The 17,868-nt window shown below is 34.9% G+C and overlaps 1 protein-coding gene across 6 annotated transcripts in view; it reads right to left on the bottom strand.

The window, feature by feature from the left end:
• LOC100646619 (tensin-1) overlaps positions 1-17,868 on the bottom strand; it is a 278,855-nt gene that overhangs the window by 61,137 nt on the left and 199,850 nt on the right. For all 6 annotated transcript variants that reach the window (XM_012308038.3, XM_012308039.3, XM_048404896.1 and 3 more), the window contains one exon: positions 16,536-16,682. In XM_012308038.3, the coding sequence (XP_012163428.1) occupies positions 16,536-16,682 (147 nt within the window). The remainder of the gene's footprint in view (positions 1-16,535; positions 16,683-17,868) is intronic.

Here is a 17,868-nt window from a genome sequence, read left to right on the forward strand (position 1 = left end):
GTTCTTCCTTCTTCGCCATCTTGATCGTCTCTCTTTGCACGCGCTGTTTTATTTCGTTTTTTTCTCTTTCGTTAGAGGAACAGCGACACGGAGCAGCAGCAGCAGCAGCAGCAACAGCAGCAATGGCAGCGGAGGATCGGACGAGGAAGGAGGAAGACGGTTCGTGAAACTGATTGTTCTGGTCGTATCCGGAGGTCGAATAACATCCTTAGATCAGCCAGGACGCATTGTGCCACGGATGAAGTGAACGCGCAAAGTGTTCATCGAACGTGGAATTCGCTTCGGAAATGAGATCCGAAACTCGTTTTCAAGTTCGCGGAAAAATTTAATTCTACGTTTCAGCTGAACGCCGACGATACTTGGGAGAGTTAGCCTTGGATGGAACGATCGAAATTTTACAGAAGGCAAGGAGAAAAGTAATTATTAGTTCGTATTAAGCAGACCAACTTACTTATTGCGTTTTTGATGGTGTTTCATGAAGCATGCGATAGGCTACAGAGAATAGACGAAAGACTTTTTTATTCGAATCTTGAAGGATTCTTAATACATCTACGGATCTTTAAAAAATCAGTAATTAATTAATTAATGTTAGACATTACATTTCTCTTAAGGTGGTACCTATAATATTATATACTATTTATGTATGGTTTTTTGGTACAATTTACACACTTTACATTTTTAATACTATTTTAAATAATCGTTTAGTTCTCGTGTACCTATTTTCAAGTGCAATTAATTAAATACAATACATTTGAAACGAAGATTTTCTTCGAATCACAGTCACCTATAGGTTTATAGGTTTATAATAATTTCTGTAGGAACTTTAATATAGATCTTTGTTATTTATATATTCCACTCGTTAAGAATTCCAGTAAATACGATCAGCAAACATAAATTCCTCGCACTAACTAATTAAGATAGAAATATATGCGCGTGCGTTGGAAAATATCTTTCGGCAAAAGGATCTCGTTCACATTTCCTTCCAAAGGAAATATTAAACGTATGATAAGTTAATAAGAAAATTTCTCGATTGGAGCAAAACCACGTCAAAACAAATTCAGCGGTGCACAAAACGTCGGCTACATATGACACGCGCGTACAGCTTTTTCAATGTACAGTTAGGTATTTCTGACAGGAACTCATATTTTTTTCTTCTTATCATAACAGCCTCGCAAATCACGCTGTGGGAAGCATGTTAAGAACGAAATCTCAAGTTGCTCTTGTACCTCGATGTTAATCATAATAATTTTTAATCGCAAAATGTAAAATACGATGCTCGATCCTGACCACACGCAACGACTGGGCTTTATTCCCTGAACTTGTTAAGACGGTGACATGTTATGTACTTTCCTGGAAGGCAGCTTTACCCTGTTGGCGTCCTTGTAAAGGAATTAAAATATCACTGAATATCACGCAGCGTTACGTGCCGAAACGAATAAAAAAATATCCAAGTTTGTTTTCTCGCGTGTGATAAGCAACGCACTTGTAGCTTATACATTATGAAACGATTCATTTTTAAATATTGCGCTACATACGCATACTTCAAAACATGTTCGAAATATCAACCCTCCTTCATAGTGCGATAAAATAACAACGAATTTAGAATGCACCTTTATCTTTAAGATTTCCTACATGCAAAAGATATATGATATTAAAGCTGACGATACGTACGACATGTACGATGATATTTAAGACGTAATTAAATTTTCCAACACCGTTAAAAGGTTAACATTGAACTTAAACCATAGCAAAGAATCGATTAAAAAATGTACGTGTCTGAAGCGAAGTATCTCTCTAGCTGTAACTCACGTGTGCTCGTGTTAGCAAGCAGCCAGGTAATTTCAGTAAACCATTTTAACAATCGAACCTGCTATCTTCCCCTTTGTCGATTTTCTTTCTCCCTTCAGCGATTCCAATAATCCACACAATAGGAGAGCACTCGCGATGCATTCCAATTACACCGGCGAACGTATTCCATGAGCATTCTCTATTAACCAGCGATGTAGTAGCTAATAGAGGCGAAAATGGTATCGGGTATCGTTAACAATAACAGTATCTAGCCAGTAATCTATGCAGCGGAACGTTATCGTTTGGGAAGAATCGTTGAAAGGCGGTTGAAGCGAGAGCGCAAATTGGCGAGCTCGTGCCAAGCGTCGAGACACCCTCGAATCCCGTGCTAAGATCTTTCGATTAATTCGTCGCCGACGTCTGTCGTTTCCCAGAAACTCGCGAGAAGAGGCGTTGCTCTTATACGCGCTATCGCTTGCCACTCGCGAGTCTCACGAACGACCACGTTCTTCTTAATTCACCGGAAGGTGTTTCAACTTTAATCCGAAGAGTGCCATTAGGATTGACTAAACGCCTGGCACAGGCCAACCGTAAAGTTCCAAGTGCAAAGTCTACTATAACCATCCCCTATCCCCGAGTCCTCCGAGTTCTTCGTCCAACCAAGCTACCACTCTTACTAACCCCGAAGAAAAAGAATCCATCCCCGTCTTCTTTGTTACCAACGAATATCGAGGCCTTAGGCAGACAGCGGAATCTTCCAGATAACAAGAAGACGCTTTCGCTTGGTGTATCGAAGGATCACGGAAACGGAAGCTCGGCGACGTTCGCTTTAAATGTAGAGTCGCGTCAGATATCGCGTACATGTGTAGATGTATACGTATATACGTGTGCCGCGTGCATACGTACAAGGACGTACTTGTATCTGATACTTGCGCGTTAATGGTCTCAAGGAGATGCAGTTTCGTCTTTGGTGCTTCACGTGTATCGACACTCGTCCAACGTATTTATTGAATAACGTAGTAATCGTTTTACTTGTTTCGTAAATATACGGTGGCCATGAAAAGTATTGCCCAGGATACGGGTCTTTATACATTATGACCAAAGGTGCGAAAATTTACAGATTGCACGTAATATGGAAAAAAGGATGAAATATTTAAAATACAGTAGTTGCTAGGGTATTTACTGCGTGAAATAGTTTTCCGCATGGACTTCACCTTTTTAGTCGTGTTTGTAGAAATATGAATTTGCATAAATATCAGCGGTCTGGTATTTGCATATACTCTTGTTTTCCACCGAAGTATGACGAAAATCAAGCATAACAAAAATGCGATGGAGGCTTCGTTTTTTTGAGAAAATCAAGTTATCTTTTCGTCGGGTTCTATATTTTCTTTTCAATCACATCAGATTGTTTGTAGCAATATGAAACTACTGCTGAAAGATATAAAATTGCATATGTAAGTCTTATAATAAGTGCAAGTCTGTGCAAATCGTTTTTGCAGCCACTGTATTAGAAAGAATTATGGAAAAGAATATGCATTTCCTGTGATAGAACTTCGAGTTTGGTTTTTCTCTAAAATTATATCGTACGATACGGTTCATCTTAATATGTAGAAACACGTACGTTGGTATAAATATAGTGAGATTTCTTTCAAGATCTAGCAGAAAATGTTTGCAATTTGCACAGATTCTACTACATGTAGCGAAATAATGATGGTAAATACCACACGAAATGATACGAGGTAAGCACACTTAATTGCAAACGTGATAAGGAAGTAGTAGGACGAGATGATAAAATCACTTTCATAAGATGAAACAAACAAGAATAATATAATTTTTGGACGTGTTACACTTTACATAGATATGAACATGATAAAAGAAAGTAGTAGGGTTTATAGAATAAAATCTGAAATGATAGTTCTTTACAAAATTCAAATTTTGTTGAATAATGTTTTATAAAATTCATACAAAATTACATATAAGGAAATATAAATATAAATTAAATATAAGGAAATATTTTTCAAATGAGAATGAAATGAATTAGCTATACAAATACATATAATATTATATAATATAAATACATATAATATTATATATGGTATATTATATATTATAAATATAAAATTTTACTAAAATCAAAGTAAATCAACAGCAAAGAACATTATATCGTATGTTTGTTGATATCTTGGTAAATATATACATTTTTTAAAGAAATGCGATAATTAGATATCAATGGTCAAGGTTTCTATGTAATGTACACAGTAAATTTATTCTGCTGATGTCGTTTACGCAGAATTTCTATCGGCCAATACTCAAACACACATGCTCGACATATAGATACGTGTATCGACAATAATGAAAGAGCAGGTGAACAGGAATTTCTTTTTCCTGGAACGTGACATAGGGTTCGAAATGTGACTGTATACTATATACGAAGGTAAACGGGTTGCAAACACCACTTCAGCTGAACTTATAACTAAAACGTCGATGAATTATTCAAGGAGACACTCAACTGAATAATTGATACACATGAGAAGTCAATGGGCGCATATACATATGTATCTATGTAGTATGCATACGTATGCTCGCGGTTCACTTTGCAAGCCAACGAAAGTATGCTTTCTGAACGTTTAGCAGCTGCACAACATGTAAATTGCTCAATTTTATCCCCAATTAATTCTATGGCTTGACGCGTCTCTCGAAGCAATGAGGAGAAAATTACTGCACGAGACACATGATTTTGAATTATGTTTTCGTTAAGTTCAATTTCGTTTTGAAACTGTTATGTTCGTTTTATATTTTTATACTTCGTCCGTTTGAAATAATGACAAAATTAATGGTGCTTTCGCCGTTTCATTTTCATTCTACTTTTTTGTTACTTTCGACTCAAATAGAGTTACTAATTCTTTCTTCAGCATTTAGTAATTTAATTATAAATATATCTCTTCTTTAACGTTTGTATTTTCTTATTTCTGACAGTCTAATTACGATAAATCAATTGCTACTAATGCAACTATTATCACTTCTTTTTATTTCAATAATTTTATTCTTGTATTACATAGGCATTGCACACATACACCTGATATTAGCACTTATTTTTACTGTGCATCAAATTTTTGTATCTTCCTACGCTCTAATTCATCAAATGACACAATTAATTAAAAGAAAAATATAATATTATAAACATTATATATATAATGATATATTTTTTGTACAGGACGAACAAGATAAATATATCGTACAGAAATGTCGATTATTTCTGCAGATAGAATTTTTATCACAGATTATTGATCGTAAATATTAACAGTAAAAGATACTTAAATTCCCCAAATTCCGTCCTAAATACTGCAAAGTTCTACTCTCGCTATAGCTGAACTCCACAAAATTGAAATTAGGGGATCCACGATCCTGAGGCTGCTGGGACATTGCTGATGATAAGCATTCTGTGGTTTCGTGGAATCTCAATATTGAGCTGTCATTAATTGCAGCGATGAATCTCTGCGGTATCGTCAAATTTCGTGGCATTTGACGAGATCGCATTGTTTATATCAGAAAAGGAACTTCGGTAGTGGGTTACGTTCATACATTTGTAGATATACATATTGTACGATATATTAAATGTAAAGATATTGTGAATTCTTAGCTCATTAAAGAGAGTAAAATCTTTTTCTCCCACTTCTAATGAATATATTAGCATTTGAATCATTATTCCATAAAAATAGAAATAAAAATGAAAATTTATAGAAACAATTTGCATTAATAGATACCATAAATATAAATTCGTAGTACAAACGAAGTCAAGCAGATCCTATGGTTTCGCGTAATTCGACATCGAGAACAACAAAATTTCATTGAATGCTTCGTGTTAGAGAAAATCGCGTTTGAAAATTTATCAAATATGCCTACGTGGATTCGCCTAATTTTCTAGATAAACTGTATAATATATTGAAATAGCAAAATAACATTATTATATAAAATAAATTAATTATATAATACTACATTCACATGAATACTATTCAAATATTGGAACGCTATGCAACATGTATTAAATCTCTATTACAATGTACTTCGATTAAAATATTTCTTTTAGTGCACACCTTCAAAGCACGTCATTATAAAGTAATAATTTGAAGGAGTACAAGCAAAAACAAAATTTAATCGGTATTAATAATCATTGGTTAATACGGATTGAGGAATACCTGTAGCTACTAATTTCAATATACCGATAGCCGGTTATTTGAATTATATTATTCAAGTTAGTATACATAATTCATCGCGCGTTCCTGATACCTGCTAGCTAGGGCCTATATTATGCGTAAATTTCGTAGCTGGCTGTTCGCTTTACACGTATTGTGCACTGCTAAATTGCCGTTGACCCTTGCATCCTGTGTACACGATTTTTTTTTTTTTTTTTGCCAGTAGATCGTCAGAAGATCAAATCAACCACCGTGTGTAATTAAACAGCGATGCTCTGAATAATGATTCGCTGTTTCCTCTTCCTCTTTGGTAAATAATGGCGAACGAGTTTGCGTACCGGTGCGTTTCCATGTGGCCAAAGATATTTCCTTGTGGCCGAAAGTTTTCGAAAAATCGGCCATTCGCCGAGCGTAATTTTATGCTAATACCGTGAACGCTTTTTTCCACGTATAATTGAAAATTAAGATTAATCATTTATTATTACCGTGCTAAAAATGACTCGAAGCGTTGAGATATTTTAAGTAATATTTCACATGCATCACGGGGAATTTTAAAAAGCGGGCGGCCGCATTAATTTGAATTTTAAGAAGGCGAGCAAGACGCCAGGTAGGTACGAGGAAGGAAGTTGATACTCTTCCGGAGAAGAAGGTAAAGGTTAAGTTGTAAACTATAAAATAATTGAGACTGTGTTGCTATTTTTAAATATTCTTCTATCTTTCCTCAAAATCTTTGGAACAGATATTCAAATGATTTAAAAAGTTACGTTCTATTACTTAAAACCGTAGTACCTTGTAGTACTTCGTGAATATTACTTTCATTTGTATGTGTGTGATTGCACAATGTAACTACTCAAACTGATAATCATTGTACGTATGTATGTCGAACGTACATTATAAATCATTTTTTCTGTGATTCGAATGCTACATCAACAATAATACTAATCGTAATAAAAATTTGTTGCAAATTTGCTTGATCGAACGTACCTCTGTGACACTGTAAGCGTACAAGTTTATTAAATATCTGTTGCCTTGATTTGATCTTCATCGATGTTCTATCACCTTATTCAGGAAGATCATGCTTTTCAAGGAGAAACTATGAACAGGAAAAAATATATTCCTCAAGTGTCGTGTTTTTACTCTATCTACTACTTACAAGTTGAAATAAAGCTAGATTCAATGTTTTACACGGAAAAGAGAAGCTTGGAGGGGCGGAGAATGAGATAAACGGCGCTTCAGCTTTAAACGACGACAGAAGTTCTAGTTTCCACCTGAAACCTGCGGCGGTTGTTCGCCAGAAGCGGAGAGGATCGGTCACGTACAATACCTCGGACCAGATCCCTAGTGAGCGGGCACTTTCGTCGATCTATTAGTCGCTCAATTACCCAAAATACTCCGAGATACGCGCGTTGGATACAAAGTCCTCTGGCAGTATTCGATACACTTCCGGCACCGTAGTCGATAACAGGGATTCAGGAGTTGCCCACTGCTTGCGATCGAACGATTGGATATGTCTTATTGTCGTCGATGAACTTTTAGTTAAATGATTTGTTTTCTACAAAAGTTCTGTTCGTTTCTAGTAGAGAAAGATGAGATGGAAGTACAGATTACGAATTGGCAAGATAGAAAAGATAATATTTCCAAGAAATTAATTTGAATTGTTGCAATTGAAAAATCAAGTTAAATAATTTCATTTCAGTAATTAAAACATTATTTAAGGAACATGATCTTTGTTCTCTTATAACACTATTGTGTATATTTCAGCAGACTTGATTATTTCAATTTTAACGAGTATCTTTGTGCAATCACTAGGTTTTTAGGAAGCTTTTCCTTGCCGTAACATTAATCAAGGAAACAGAGCAAAAGTTATTCAACCTGTACAAACACAATTAGCAACAGAGCAGTGACTTTTGTTATTACATTTCCTTTTCAATTCAATTAAACAATTTTCTCCTTTTATCTTGAATATCCCATAAGAGTGAAATATACGAAGTGTTTCGCAGTAATATATTCCTTCACGTTACATTTAATCAACGGAAAATATTTTCTACGTTAAATACGGTATCAGTAACATTTGTCAATGACACAACGATACTTGCAAGTCATGAGAACCCACACACTGCATCCTCGCGTCTGCAAGACCATCTAAACCTGCTTCGGAGCTGGTAAATGGAAAATCAAAGGTAGCGAGACCAAATCAGTGCACGTAACTTTCTCCTGAAGAAAAAGTCAATGCCTTCTTCTTAACAATGCGAGAATACCGGAAGCGGCATCGGTTCGATACTTGTGACTACATTTGGAATCTTAACCGAAGGGGACACACGTCAATAAAACAAAATCAGATTGATCGAACAATAAAAGATATATGTAAATTACTGGCTAATAGATCGAAGATCAAAATTACCATCGAAGAACAAAATCCTCATATGAAAAATAATATTAATATCGATATGGACATATGGAATAGAACTTTGTAGATGTCTTAATAAAGATACCATTGCCATTCAACTGAGAGGCCAATCAAAACTACTCCGTTCAATGATCAATGCACCGTGGTCTATATCGAATCAAACTCTCCACGATGACCTGGGCATCCCCTTCATAGTAAACACTATCCAAAAAAAAAAGAGTATAAAGCGTCACAGCAAACTAGGAACGCACTGCAACCCTCTCGTGCAACTACCGCTGCAACAGCAAGACTTTCGAAGATTAAAAAGCTTCTGGTCAATCGAGTCCAGGCAAGGAAAAAGAGGTCCTTTCACTGAAAGAAGCTAGAATGCTATGATCCTAATTACTCGTGACTTATATCATTATATCAGCTAAAAAGATTGGCTTTTATATATATATATATAAAGAAAACAAAAATTGTATAGTTCAAGGAAGCAATTAATCATAATTATTACGCGTTTAATCAAAATATTACGCGTTTGCTGGAAGTTAACGTACGATATCGTCTCAGTGCTCTTAATGACAAATGCAGTTTAGTGGAAGACTGTTTCCTGCGAGAGTAAAGCTTGGATAGTACAGTATTAGCCGACCTATTACCCTAAACGTTCTCGAAACACGTGTACAGTGCGAAATCCTTTGGGCTGCGTCTGATACGCCTGCAGCTTTAAAGTCAATAATTAAAGGAGTTCTACTACCGGCTTGTTATCCTTTAGCACCACGTTCCAAACTTTCTTCACGACTAGACCGATTTCCATTTAAACATATTTTGTATTTACTGCAGAGTAATCAAGAATCGTCTTCACTGACTCATTGAATTTATCAGGTTTATGTATTTATCTGTGTGCATGTATAAAACAATTAGCCGATTTTATCACTAAGTATGTTACATACAAATGTTACAATTGTTGTGCCTCGTCTTATCAAATCCTGTATTTCGTGTTTGTATAGAAATGAAATATTTTAGGCTAGTTTTATAATTGTGAGAAGTTATATATAAAATTACATTTTTTATACACTGTACAGTTATATTTATAAATTCTGAATTTGTAACGTTAATCTTGTTCTATGAACTATTTAGTTCGTTCCTATTTTATTTCCTATAATAGGTGAAATTGTTATATTGCAAGGAATGAGTTCGAAAAATTAATTTACATAAAATTTTAGTGTTTCTCGTATTATTTGCCATTATTAAATATTGAAATTTTTAAAAATTGGTCGAAAACGAGCAGCATGTCTTTATCGTATGATAGTTGAAGATAACAGTATGTATACTCACTTTATAACATAGACAATATGTACTTACAGCATTTTTATAAGCTTTAAAATTTGAATATGTTAAATACCCTATAATATACATATAATTAGCTGCAATTATACCTCTAAAATTATATTTCAGTTCTTTAGCAAACATTTTACAGCAAATGATAATAGTCTGTTCTAATATGAAGCAGATAATTATATGCAATCGATTATAGTGGATAAGGCAGAAATGTTATAATTTCTAATAAAAATATTCTTAAGTACGAAACTAGCGGAAGAAAGTAATAAGACAGTGTATTATGGTGATTTGAACCTCTTAAAGCTGAAAAATTTATATTCCAAATAGAAAAAATATGCACTACTAAAAAGTCATAATAAAAATATATATATATATGTATGTTAATAATTTCTTCTTTCTTTTTAAATGCAATGTAATTTTGGCTTTGGTTGAAAATTGCAATTACAGTTTAAATTGGCGTTTAAGTTAAATAAATTCATTTTCTCTTCATATTATTAAAAGTAATCAGTTTTAGCAGTCTCAAACAAGTATTTGCTTGTTTAAATACAATATGTCATTATTATGTCGTTTTAACAGTTAATTGAAATGTCGTTCAGTAAATTCTTTTCAATTAAGTTGTACGAACGTCACATCTATATTTTTCATTTCAAATTTGTGTTACGTATATAATAACGTTTATTTGCACAAAATATTTAAGATATTATCAATGCTATGTATGTTAGACTTTGTCAAGAGAAATTATATTCATCAGAGAATTGCTCCGCGTTTAGTAATTCGAATGTTTCTCACCTACAGATTATAGCATTCTGGTAGAGCAAATTTGATAGCAAGAATGAAAAAGTCACGATGATGAAGACCGGGTGATGTAACTCAGCTTGCGCTTGTTGTTAAGAGACCTTCTTCATTTCCTGATTCATATCTCTTGCCCACCAACCATTTCTTAAAGTCATCCAGAACGTCAGACATCTCGTTGCATATCCCGATGGTTTTCACGATGAAGATGATAAATACGGTCAAGCAATTTTTGTTTTCAAGCGTATAACTGCTGTAATCGCATCCTGATGAATTCATTACTAATGTGAGCCTCAAGATATTTGCCTGCATAAAGTACACCATTCTGTTGCTTTAATTAGTGGAACGATTTTTGTAATTTTGTCATACACGTGTATAATCGTATATGAATAGTCTGCGTGTGTTTAAATTTATTCCTCACTTTCTTTGTCAAACAAACATTTTACTTTGATCACCAACAATAATTCGAATATACGAACTTGATATACATATAAAGAATATATACTCTTTTTCAATAATCATCGAATTGCAAATGATCAGTTATCGTGCATTCAATATGTATCTTATCCCTTAAAGAGAAAATTAGAATCTGCAATATCAATCTCATACAAAATATAATATTATCCAATATATTTATCATCTACCATAAATATTCATGAATCTCTATGTAAAATGATATTGCACGTTTCAAAATGCAAATAATCGATCGATTAATGATAAATTATCCAATTATGAATAAATGACTTGCTAAGACACTGACTGATAATAGTTTTCGAAATATTGTCAAGCGACATAATTGTACATCTGTCGATTTGATGAAGTCGATTTGAACAGTGAACGTCAATTAATTAATATCGAGTGCTTAATTTTCATAACGTTTGATATTAAAAGTATCACATTATCGAACTATATATGAAACATAAATCGGTTTTAGCCGAATAATTATCCAATCGATCGTATCGATTTTCCGTGCTACCATCGGAACGTAGATTGGGTTAATTGATCCAAGACAGCATCATCCACCGTGAGATCGGGTCCTTGGTAATCTGATAAGCGCGTAGTAGAGGATAAGCTGACTCCCGAAGGAGGATCACGTCGATACGTGGAAGCTGTTCTTCACGCAAGGGAATCGTGTCCTGGTCGCTCATCGACGACGATCAGACTTCCTTAATGCTGTTCCTGGTTCTCGGAGAGAACAGCTGTACCATTGGTGAGATTTTTGCACAACTTACAGAGACGTGTCAACGACCGGACGATTGCAGTCCAATCCCTCACGGTATAACAGGTCTCCGACTCGCAGCTTTTGCCTCTGCTCTTCGTGCTTCCTTCGTTGCGTGTCCGAGAAACTTGTGTCTCGCACGTTGATCCTTTGCTGTCCAATTAGAGATTCCAATTCATTATAGCACAATCCACTGTTACGGTTTTCGTGTTAGTTTCTGTCTTGGAAAATCGATAACGGGCAGCATTTGTCTTTCTATTCTTCGTTCTTTTGCTATACACATATTTATATAATGGCATTCTCCAATATGGTTTCATTATATCTCTACAGTAATAAAATATCGAGACACTAAAAATATCGAGTGACTGCCATTTGAATTTTTCTACTTATTGGAAGAACAAAAGGAAACGCGTAATTCTGCTATATTTTCTTCGTTTTCAATATACGAATTGAAAGTCTTGCAATGTTTTACAATCATAAAATAACTTGAATAAGAGGAATGTATTATTCCTTTACGGCTTCAAAGTACTATTTTTATTAAAATGCTATTATGAATTAGAATGTTATTAATTGATACAGTTATAGAATTACGGAAGTATCTTAATATCATTTATAAGCACTACTTGTTTGGCGTACATTATTGCAAGTTTCGCACAATTCAACGATACCAGTGAATAAATTTAAAAGCAGTTCTTTGTCACTGCTACGTAAGTACATTTGATTTTCAAAAGTAAGGATATTAAGAGAATATAAAAAGAAAGTTAAAGTCCTAATGAAACTGCACGCGTTCTTATCTCCTACCATGTTATATTATTTTTCTAGATGATTTTACGCTTCTTATATTAGTCATTGTTTTTTCTACATTAGCATTTTACACTTTTACATTACACTTAACATTTACGCTTCACGTCTTTTTACAATGTATACGAGCAGGATTTTATACACTATGACGGTTTAATCGTGCAGCATTATTTCATGCGTGTAAGATACCACACACTAAAGTATCGTCGTGTTAGTATGAAAATCAAGGCTGCTCCAGATAATCGGGGATGTAATGAAGATTGACGATCCGATAGCAGATAATGACGAAAGCGTTGTACGTGCAGAGATATTATGTGCAAGGGTGTAATGTCTGAAGAAAATGTCAAGATCATTATCCGTGAGATAAGCATTGTGAATTCTTACGAATTATCATACTTCGTTAAGAAGCGGATTCATTAACCGCGATATCTGACTTAAGAGGTATCTTAATTGCAATAAAATCAGGTGTGACATCCTAACGACGGTTTTAATCATTATTTATGGCTATGCTTCTATCGCAAGTATGTTGTTAACTGTATATATTCTTATTACAGAACTGTTATTATGTCTGTGTGTGTACGCGCGCGTGTCCCTCATTATACGTTTCATTTTCGTGAATCCTTTAGAATGCCATATCGCTTGAAAGTCACACTTACCTTATTGCTAAAAAATATCTTGACATTTTCTTATTTTTTCAAGGTGCAATTCAATTACAAAATTATGAAAAGATCAACACAACGTGATTCTTCTTTTCATTATTATTACACCTGTGCATCGTGCAATATTATGAAATAATGCAGTACATTTTCATAAATTAATACGACGGATTTTTACGCAATTTCATATTTTTGTGTAGAAAGCTAAAGGGATGGAATGTACGCAGTAATTTGTTTTGTCTACTGAAAATTACGACGAGTACTGCGTCTTATATATTTTATATATTTAATTTTGTATATTATTAAATTTATTTATTAATTATACAATATTAAATTAATTAAATTTATCATAAATGCGTAAAAAAATCCATGATATACTAACGGATATGTAACAGTAAAATTAGCATTTATAGTGTCAGCTTTTATAAAACAATTCTATCGTTCGAACAATTCTTTATCCTTAGATCGTTTAGTTTCTAAGCTACTGATCGGATAAATAAAGTTCTTCGGACTTGGTAAAGATATTACCGCAGTCATAATACAAATAACAGGAAGCTACAAAGGATAAATAGGCGATTGAGCAATTAATTTTCTATCCTTTAATCTAAATTGAAACGTCCGAAGAAGAATTGGTGAGATTAAAACAATGTGATCGGCACGCAACTCGCGCGCTTACGTTTCCATTAAACTCGCGAGTACACTGTGGAAAGTAATTTGTCCGTGGCACGTGAACTGACTGAAATTACACGAATGGATGAGACAGGAATGCTCTGTAAGGTGTGAAAAGACAACACGGTGGCAAAATAGATACGTTTTGTTATATTCTGTTCGTCCTAATTGCCGTCCCGTGCAAATCGTGCTGAAAATATCGTGTCGTCTGACGAATGAGGAAACACGCAAAGACATCTAATTAGCTGGAACGTTTGTCACACTTTCAGCAAGTTTTAATAGGGCCCTCCCACCCGAGACGAATTACTTTCCTCACGACCGGAAACATCGCGATATTTTTATGTGTCTTTGCGACAGTCGGTTGGAATTTCTCGCGTTAATTCCGTACGAAAGTCTATTTGTTTATCGAAAGAACGTAAGGTAATTTCCAAGCCGTCCTCCTCGCCGCTATCTCTCGCGTTCGTTTATTTACCTTGACGAGAAGCAGTTCCTCGTTACTAATTAATTAACCAATTAAAATTCAACGAAAGACCGTCTGTATCTTCCTGAGAAACTGTCTAGAGCGAAATATTAATTCCTATATTTTCGCAGACCAAGTACATACGGCCAGCCAAAGAATTAATTATCGATACTTCGATATTAATTGTCTAATTAGAAACACCAGTCTTCTTTCACGGATAAATAAGTATCTTTTTTGCTTCTGTTCTTAAAAGAGTATTGTTTCTTCTACTGTGATCCAGTCGGAAAGTTTCATCGGAAAGAAGCTTATTTCTTCATTGAATGGAAACATCTATAAATATTATACCATTGCTATTTGATTTTGCAATTACTCGTGTCAGTTATATAGGATAATCGTGGAATCGATGGCCAAGAGGGAAAGGTTTACTTTAAATCTCACACTTTACATCTCAACAGTAACGATGTACACGATACACGTTCCTTGAATTCGACACGCGTGTACATTAAATTAATTTTCTTCACGAACTGTTCGTCGCTTCAATTACGGAGTATTACGCGGCCATTGGGATTGAATATAAACGAACTCGACTAGCGTTTATGAAAAATAAACGGGCAAAAAGATTCGCGCTTGGTCGCGCATCGATGTAAGTTGCCAGGTTTAAAGTGTCCACGCTAATTAAGCGGCCGAGAGATCGATTCGAAGATCGGTCGAAATCACGATAGCTGGCAACAATCTCCGACCGGCACTCCTGTTTAATCGACAGTAGTGACGTTTATGGAAGCCTCTTGCTTTGCATAATTGCCGCTTATGCACGTTCAACGATGGTGCAAGAGAAGAGAGGGAGAGAGAGAGAGAGAGAGAGAAGGGGCGTCTTTGGTTGCCGGATGGGGTTGTTGGATGGTTGGCTACGTGTTTGTGTATTTCTGCGATGTGCCGAGTACTTACCACGTACTTGCTGCTCAGAATGGCAACACTAATGGTACCTCGACAATGCAACGAGCTGCAAACAGGACTCCTGTCTTTATGGGGTTGCTATACTCCCCTTTACCTACCTCACCTCTTTCCTTTTCCGTTTCGTTTACCTTTTATTTTTCATTTTTTGTCATGTATTATACGTGCCTGCCACGCATAAGAACAAAACCACAAAGAGACAGAAATACAATATAAAACCGGACACAGTTGTAGTATCGCCGCGTAAGGAATACGATAAACTACTTTAAAAGAAACAAACGTATACTTCAAAATATAATCCATCCAGACCGAACAGCGTCGCTAATGATCTCGCAGTCGATGCGACGTAAAACGTGCAAGAAGAAGAGTTTTTTTTTGTTTTTTAAATAAATATCTTTGTATACTAGGAATATGGGGCGTGTCTACGAGAATCGAGTACAAAGTTCGAGCAATCGCGTTCGGCTTTCTTAATGCTAAGAACTCGTCAAAGAAGTAACGGTGTTCGATTTAAAACAAATTTCGTACAGGTTTGCGGGACACATCAGAAACTTATGACGCGTGTGCACGATTTATTCGCATAGCGGATCTTTACGACAAGTAATATCCTACACGCGCTTGTGCCCTTTCCGTGTGTCGGTGCAATTTGTCCTGAATGATGGCGATGCACTATTGCAATATCACCAAGGACAACTTACGACTCTCTTTTTTCCTCCCTTGTTTCTTTTCTCATCCGGAGTGCGTCATTGCAGCTTGTGTCAATCATACGTAGGTACACGCGTATGTACGTAGAAAGCAGATGTGGAGAATTTCTTTTTATTTATCTTTGGCGTTCGTTACGTGAAAGATCTTCGCGTTGTTAAATAATTGCGTAACAAGGAAGTGGAAAATACATTGCGTATTGTATTCTGAATATTTAAGGCGTAAAAATACTATCTTAGATTTAATATAAATTATAATTATAAATATAATATAAATAGACCTAATATAAATCATAATTCATTATACCATAGAATTAATTTTATCTATGGTATCTAACATAAATTTAATATAGCGTTATTATTATCGTTATTGAGTACGTTTGAGCGACGTAAGACGAACGATATGAAAAGTTATTGGCTATGTTATTCTGTTTCTTAACTTTACGATCAATATATACGTATATTTGGTGAATAATTCATCAAACGTTTCGCCAAAATTGTTTCATACGCCGATGTATATATATGTATATATATAACTGTAAATGTGAGTTACCGTGGAAAACTGGGAAATGAAGTGCACTAACCTGTTCTGCAGATTCGGTGATAAAAGAGTGGCAATATTGTATGCTGAAGTGCGCTCTAGGCTCTCGGGCGAGGAAGCTGAATTGAGCGTGCTGAGGTTCACAGGTTGCGTACGAGATGCGCCTTAACGCGTGCGCCATTTGCACGCACTGAAAAAATGAAAAACAAAGCTGATAATTGTTTATACTTTCAAATCAGTTTATATTTTCTTACATGTTTGTGCTACAGTTTTTTTTTTTTTTTTTTTTTTTTTTAGAGCAGATTAAGCACACACGTTCTTGTACGAACAAAAGAGAACAATTTTTCTGTAAACCTTTTCTCTTTTTCCATTTCTTGGTTTAATTTCATTTCTAAGTTTAATCAATCATTGATGTTTAAAAGTAATGATAACCACATACTGCTATTTTGGATTTCGACGTGTTCCACGTAAGCGAGTGTATCTTTCATGATTTTTAAAGAACCTAGCAACGTGTGACTTTTACATTACCTTTACGTTAATATTAACAGCTTAATTATAAAGAGTGTACTTACACACATATATCACAGGCGCCTTTTCATTAAAATAAATGACAAAATATGTATGCTGAAGCGCGAAATAGACGCATAGAAAATAGAAGCGAAACAGAAATTGAATGCAACAATCGTAGATTCCATTTAGATTTTTAACATTTTATCTTTCTCTTTTATTACCGAAACGATTTAATCACTTCGATTATAATCAAGTCTTATATTATACACATTGCTTATTAAACAGTTTTATGTTATACATATGCTTAGTGATATGCCTTGTGGTGGACGGTGAAACGTGTTATTGGTTAAATTAATAACGAGACGAGTTGATTTAATTAACTATATTTACAGATATTTTAAAATGTAGAATACAAAGTTAATCGCAGGCGTTGCTCGCTGGATAATATTCGTTATAAGATTGCGTTATAAGATGATGTAGAACAAAAGGCAAGCGAACATTTGTAGAATCGATGAAAGTAAATTTAACGTGAATTTAAAATGTTCGTTTTTCATCCGAAATGAAAGAATTTAACACGCGATAAGAGTACTTATCCAGCAATTGTGAAATTAGAGAGAGGCAGGTATATTTTATCAGTTTTTAAAAGAATCAGACGCCAGTGATCTCGCGTCGAGTCTCGACGAGCTTGGAAAGATCGTAATATCAACAATTTCCTCCGTGTTTACCGCGTGGGATCTGACTATTTGCAAAACGGATGGTAATTGCAAGCTTTCATTCCCTTTTGAATACTAAATAAAAATGTCTACCGAATAATGATACGCTACTTCGAAGGTACGTCAGGTCAGAAGATCAAAGCAGCTTGTTAC

Source organism: Bombus terrestris, chromosome 4, assembly GCF_910591885.1.
Source record: "Bombus terrestris chromosome 4, iyBomTerr1.2, whole genome shotgun sequence".
Lineage (NCBI taxonomy): Eukaryota > Metazoa > Arthropoda > Insecta > Hymenoptera > Apidae > Bombus > Bombus terrestris.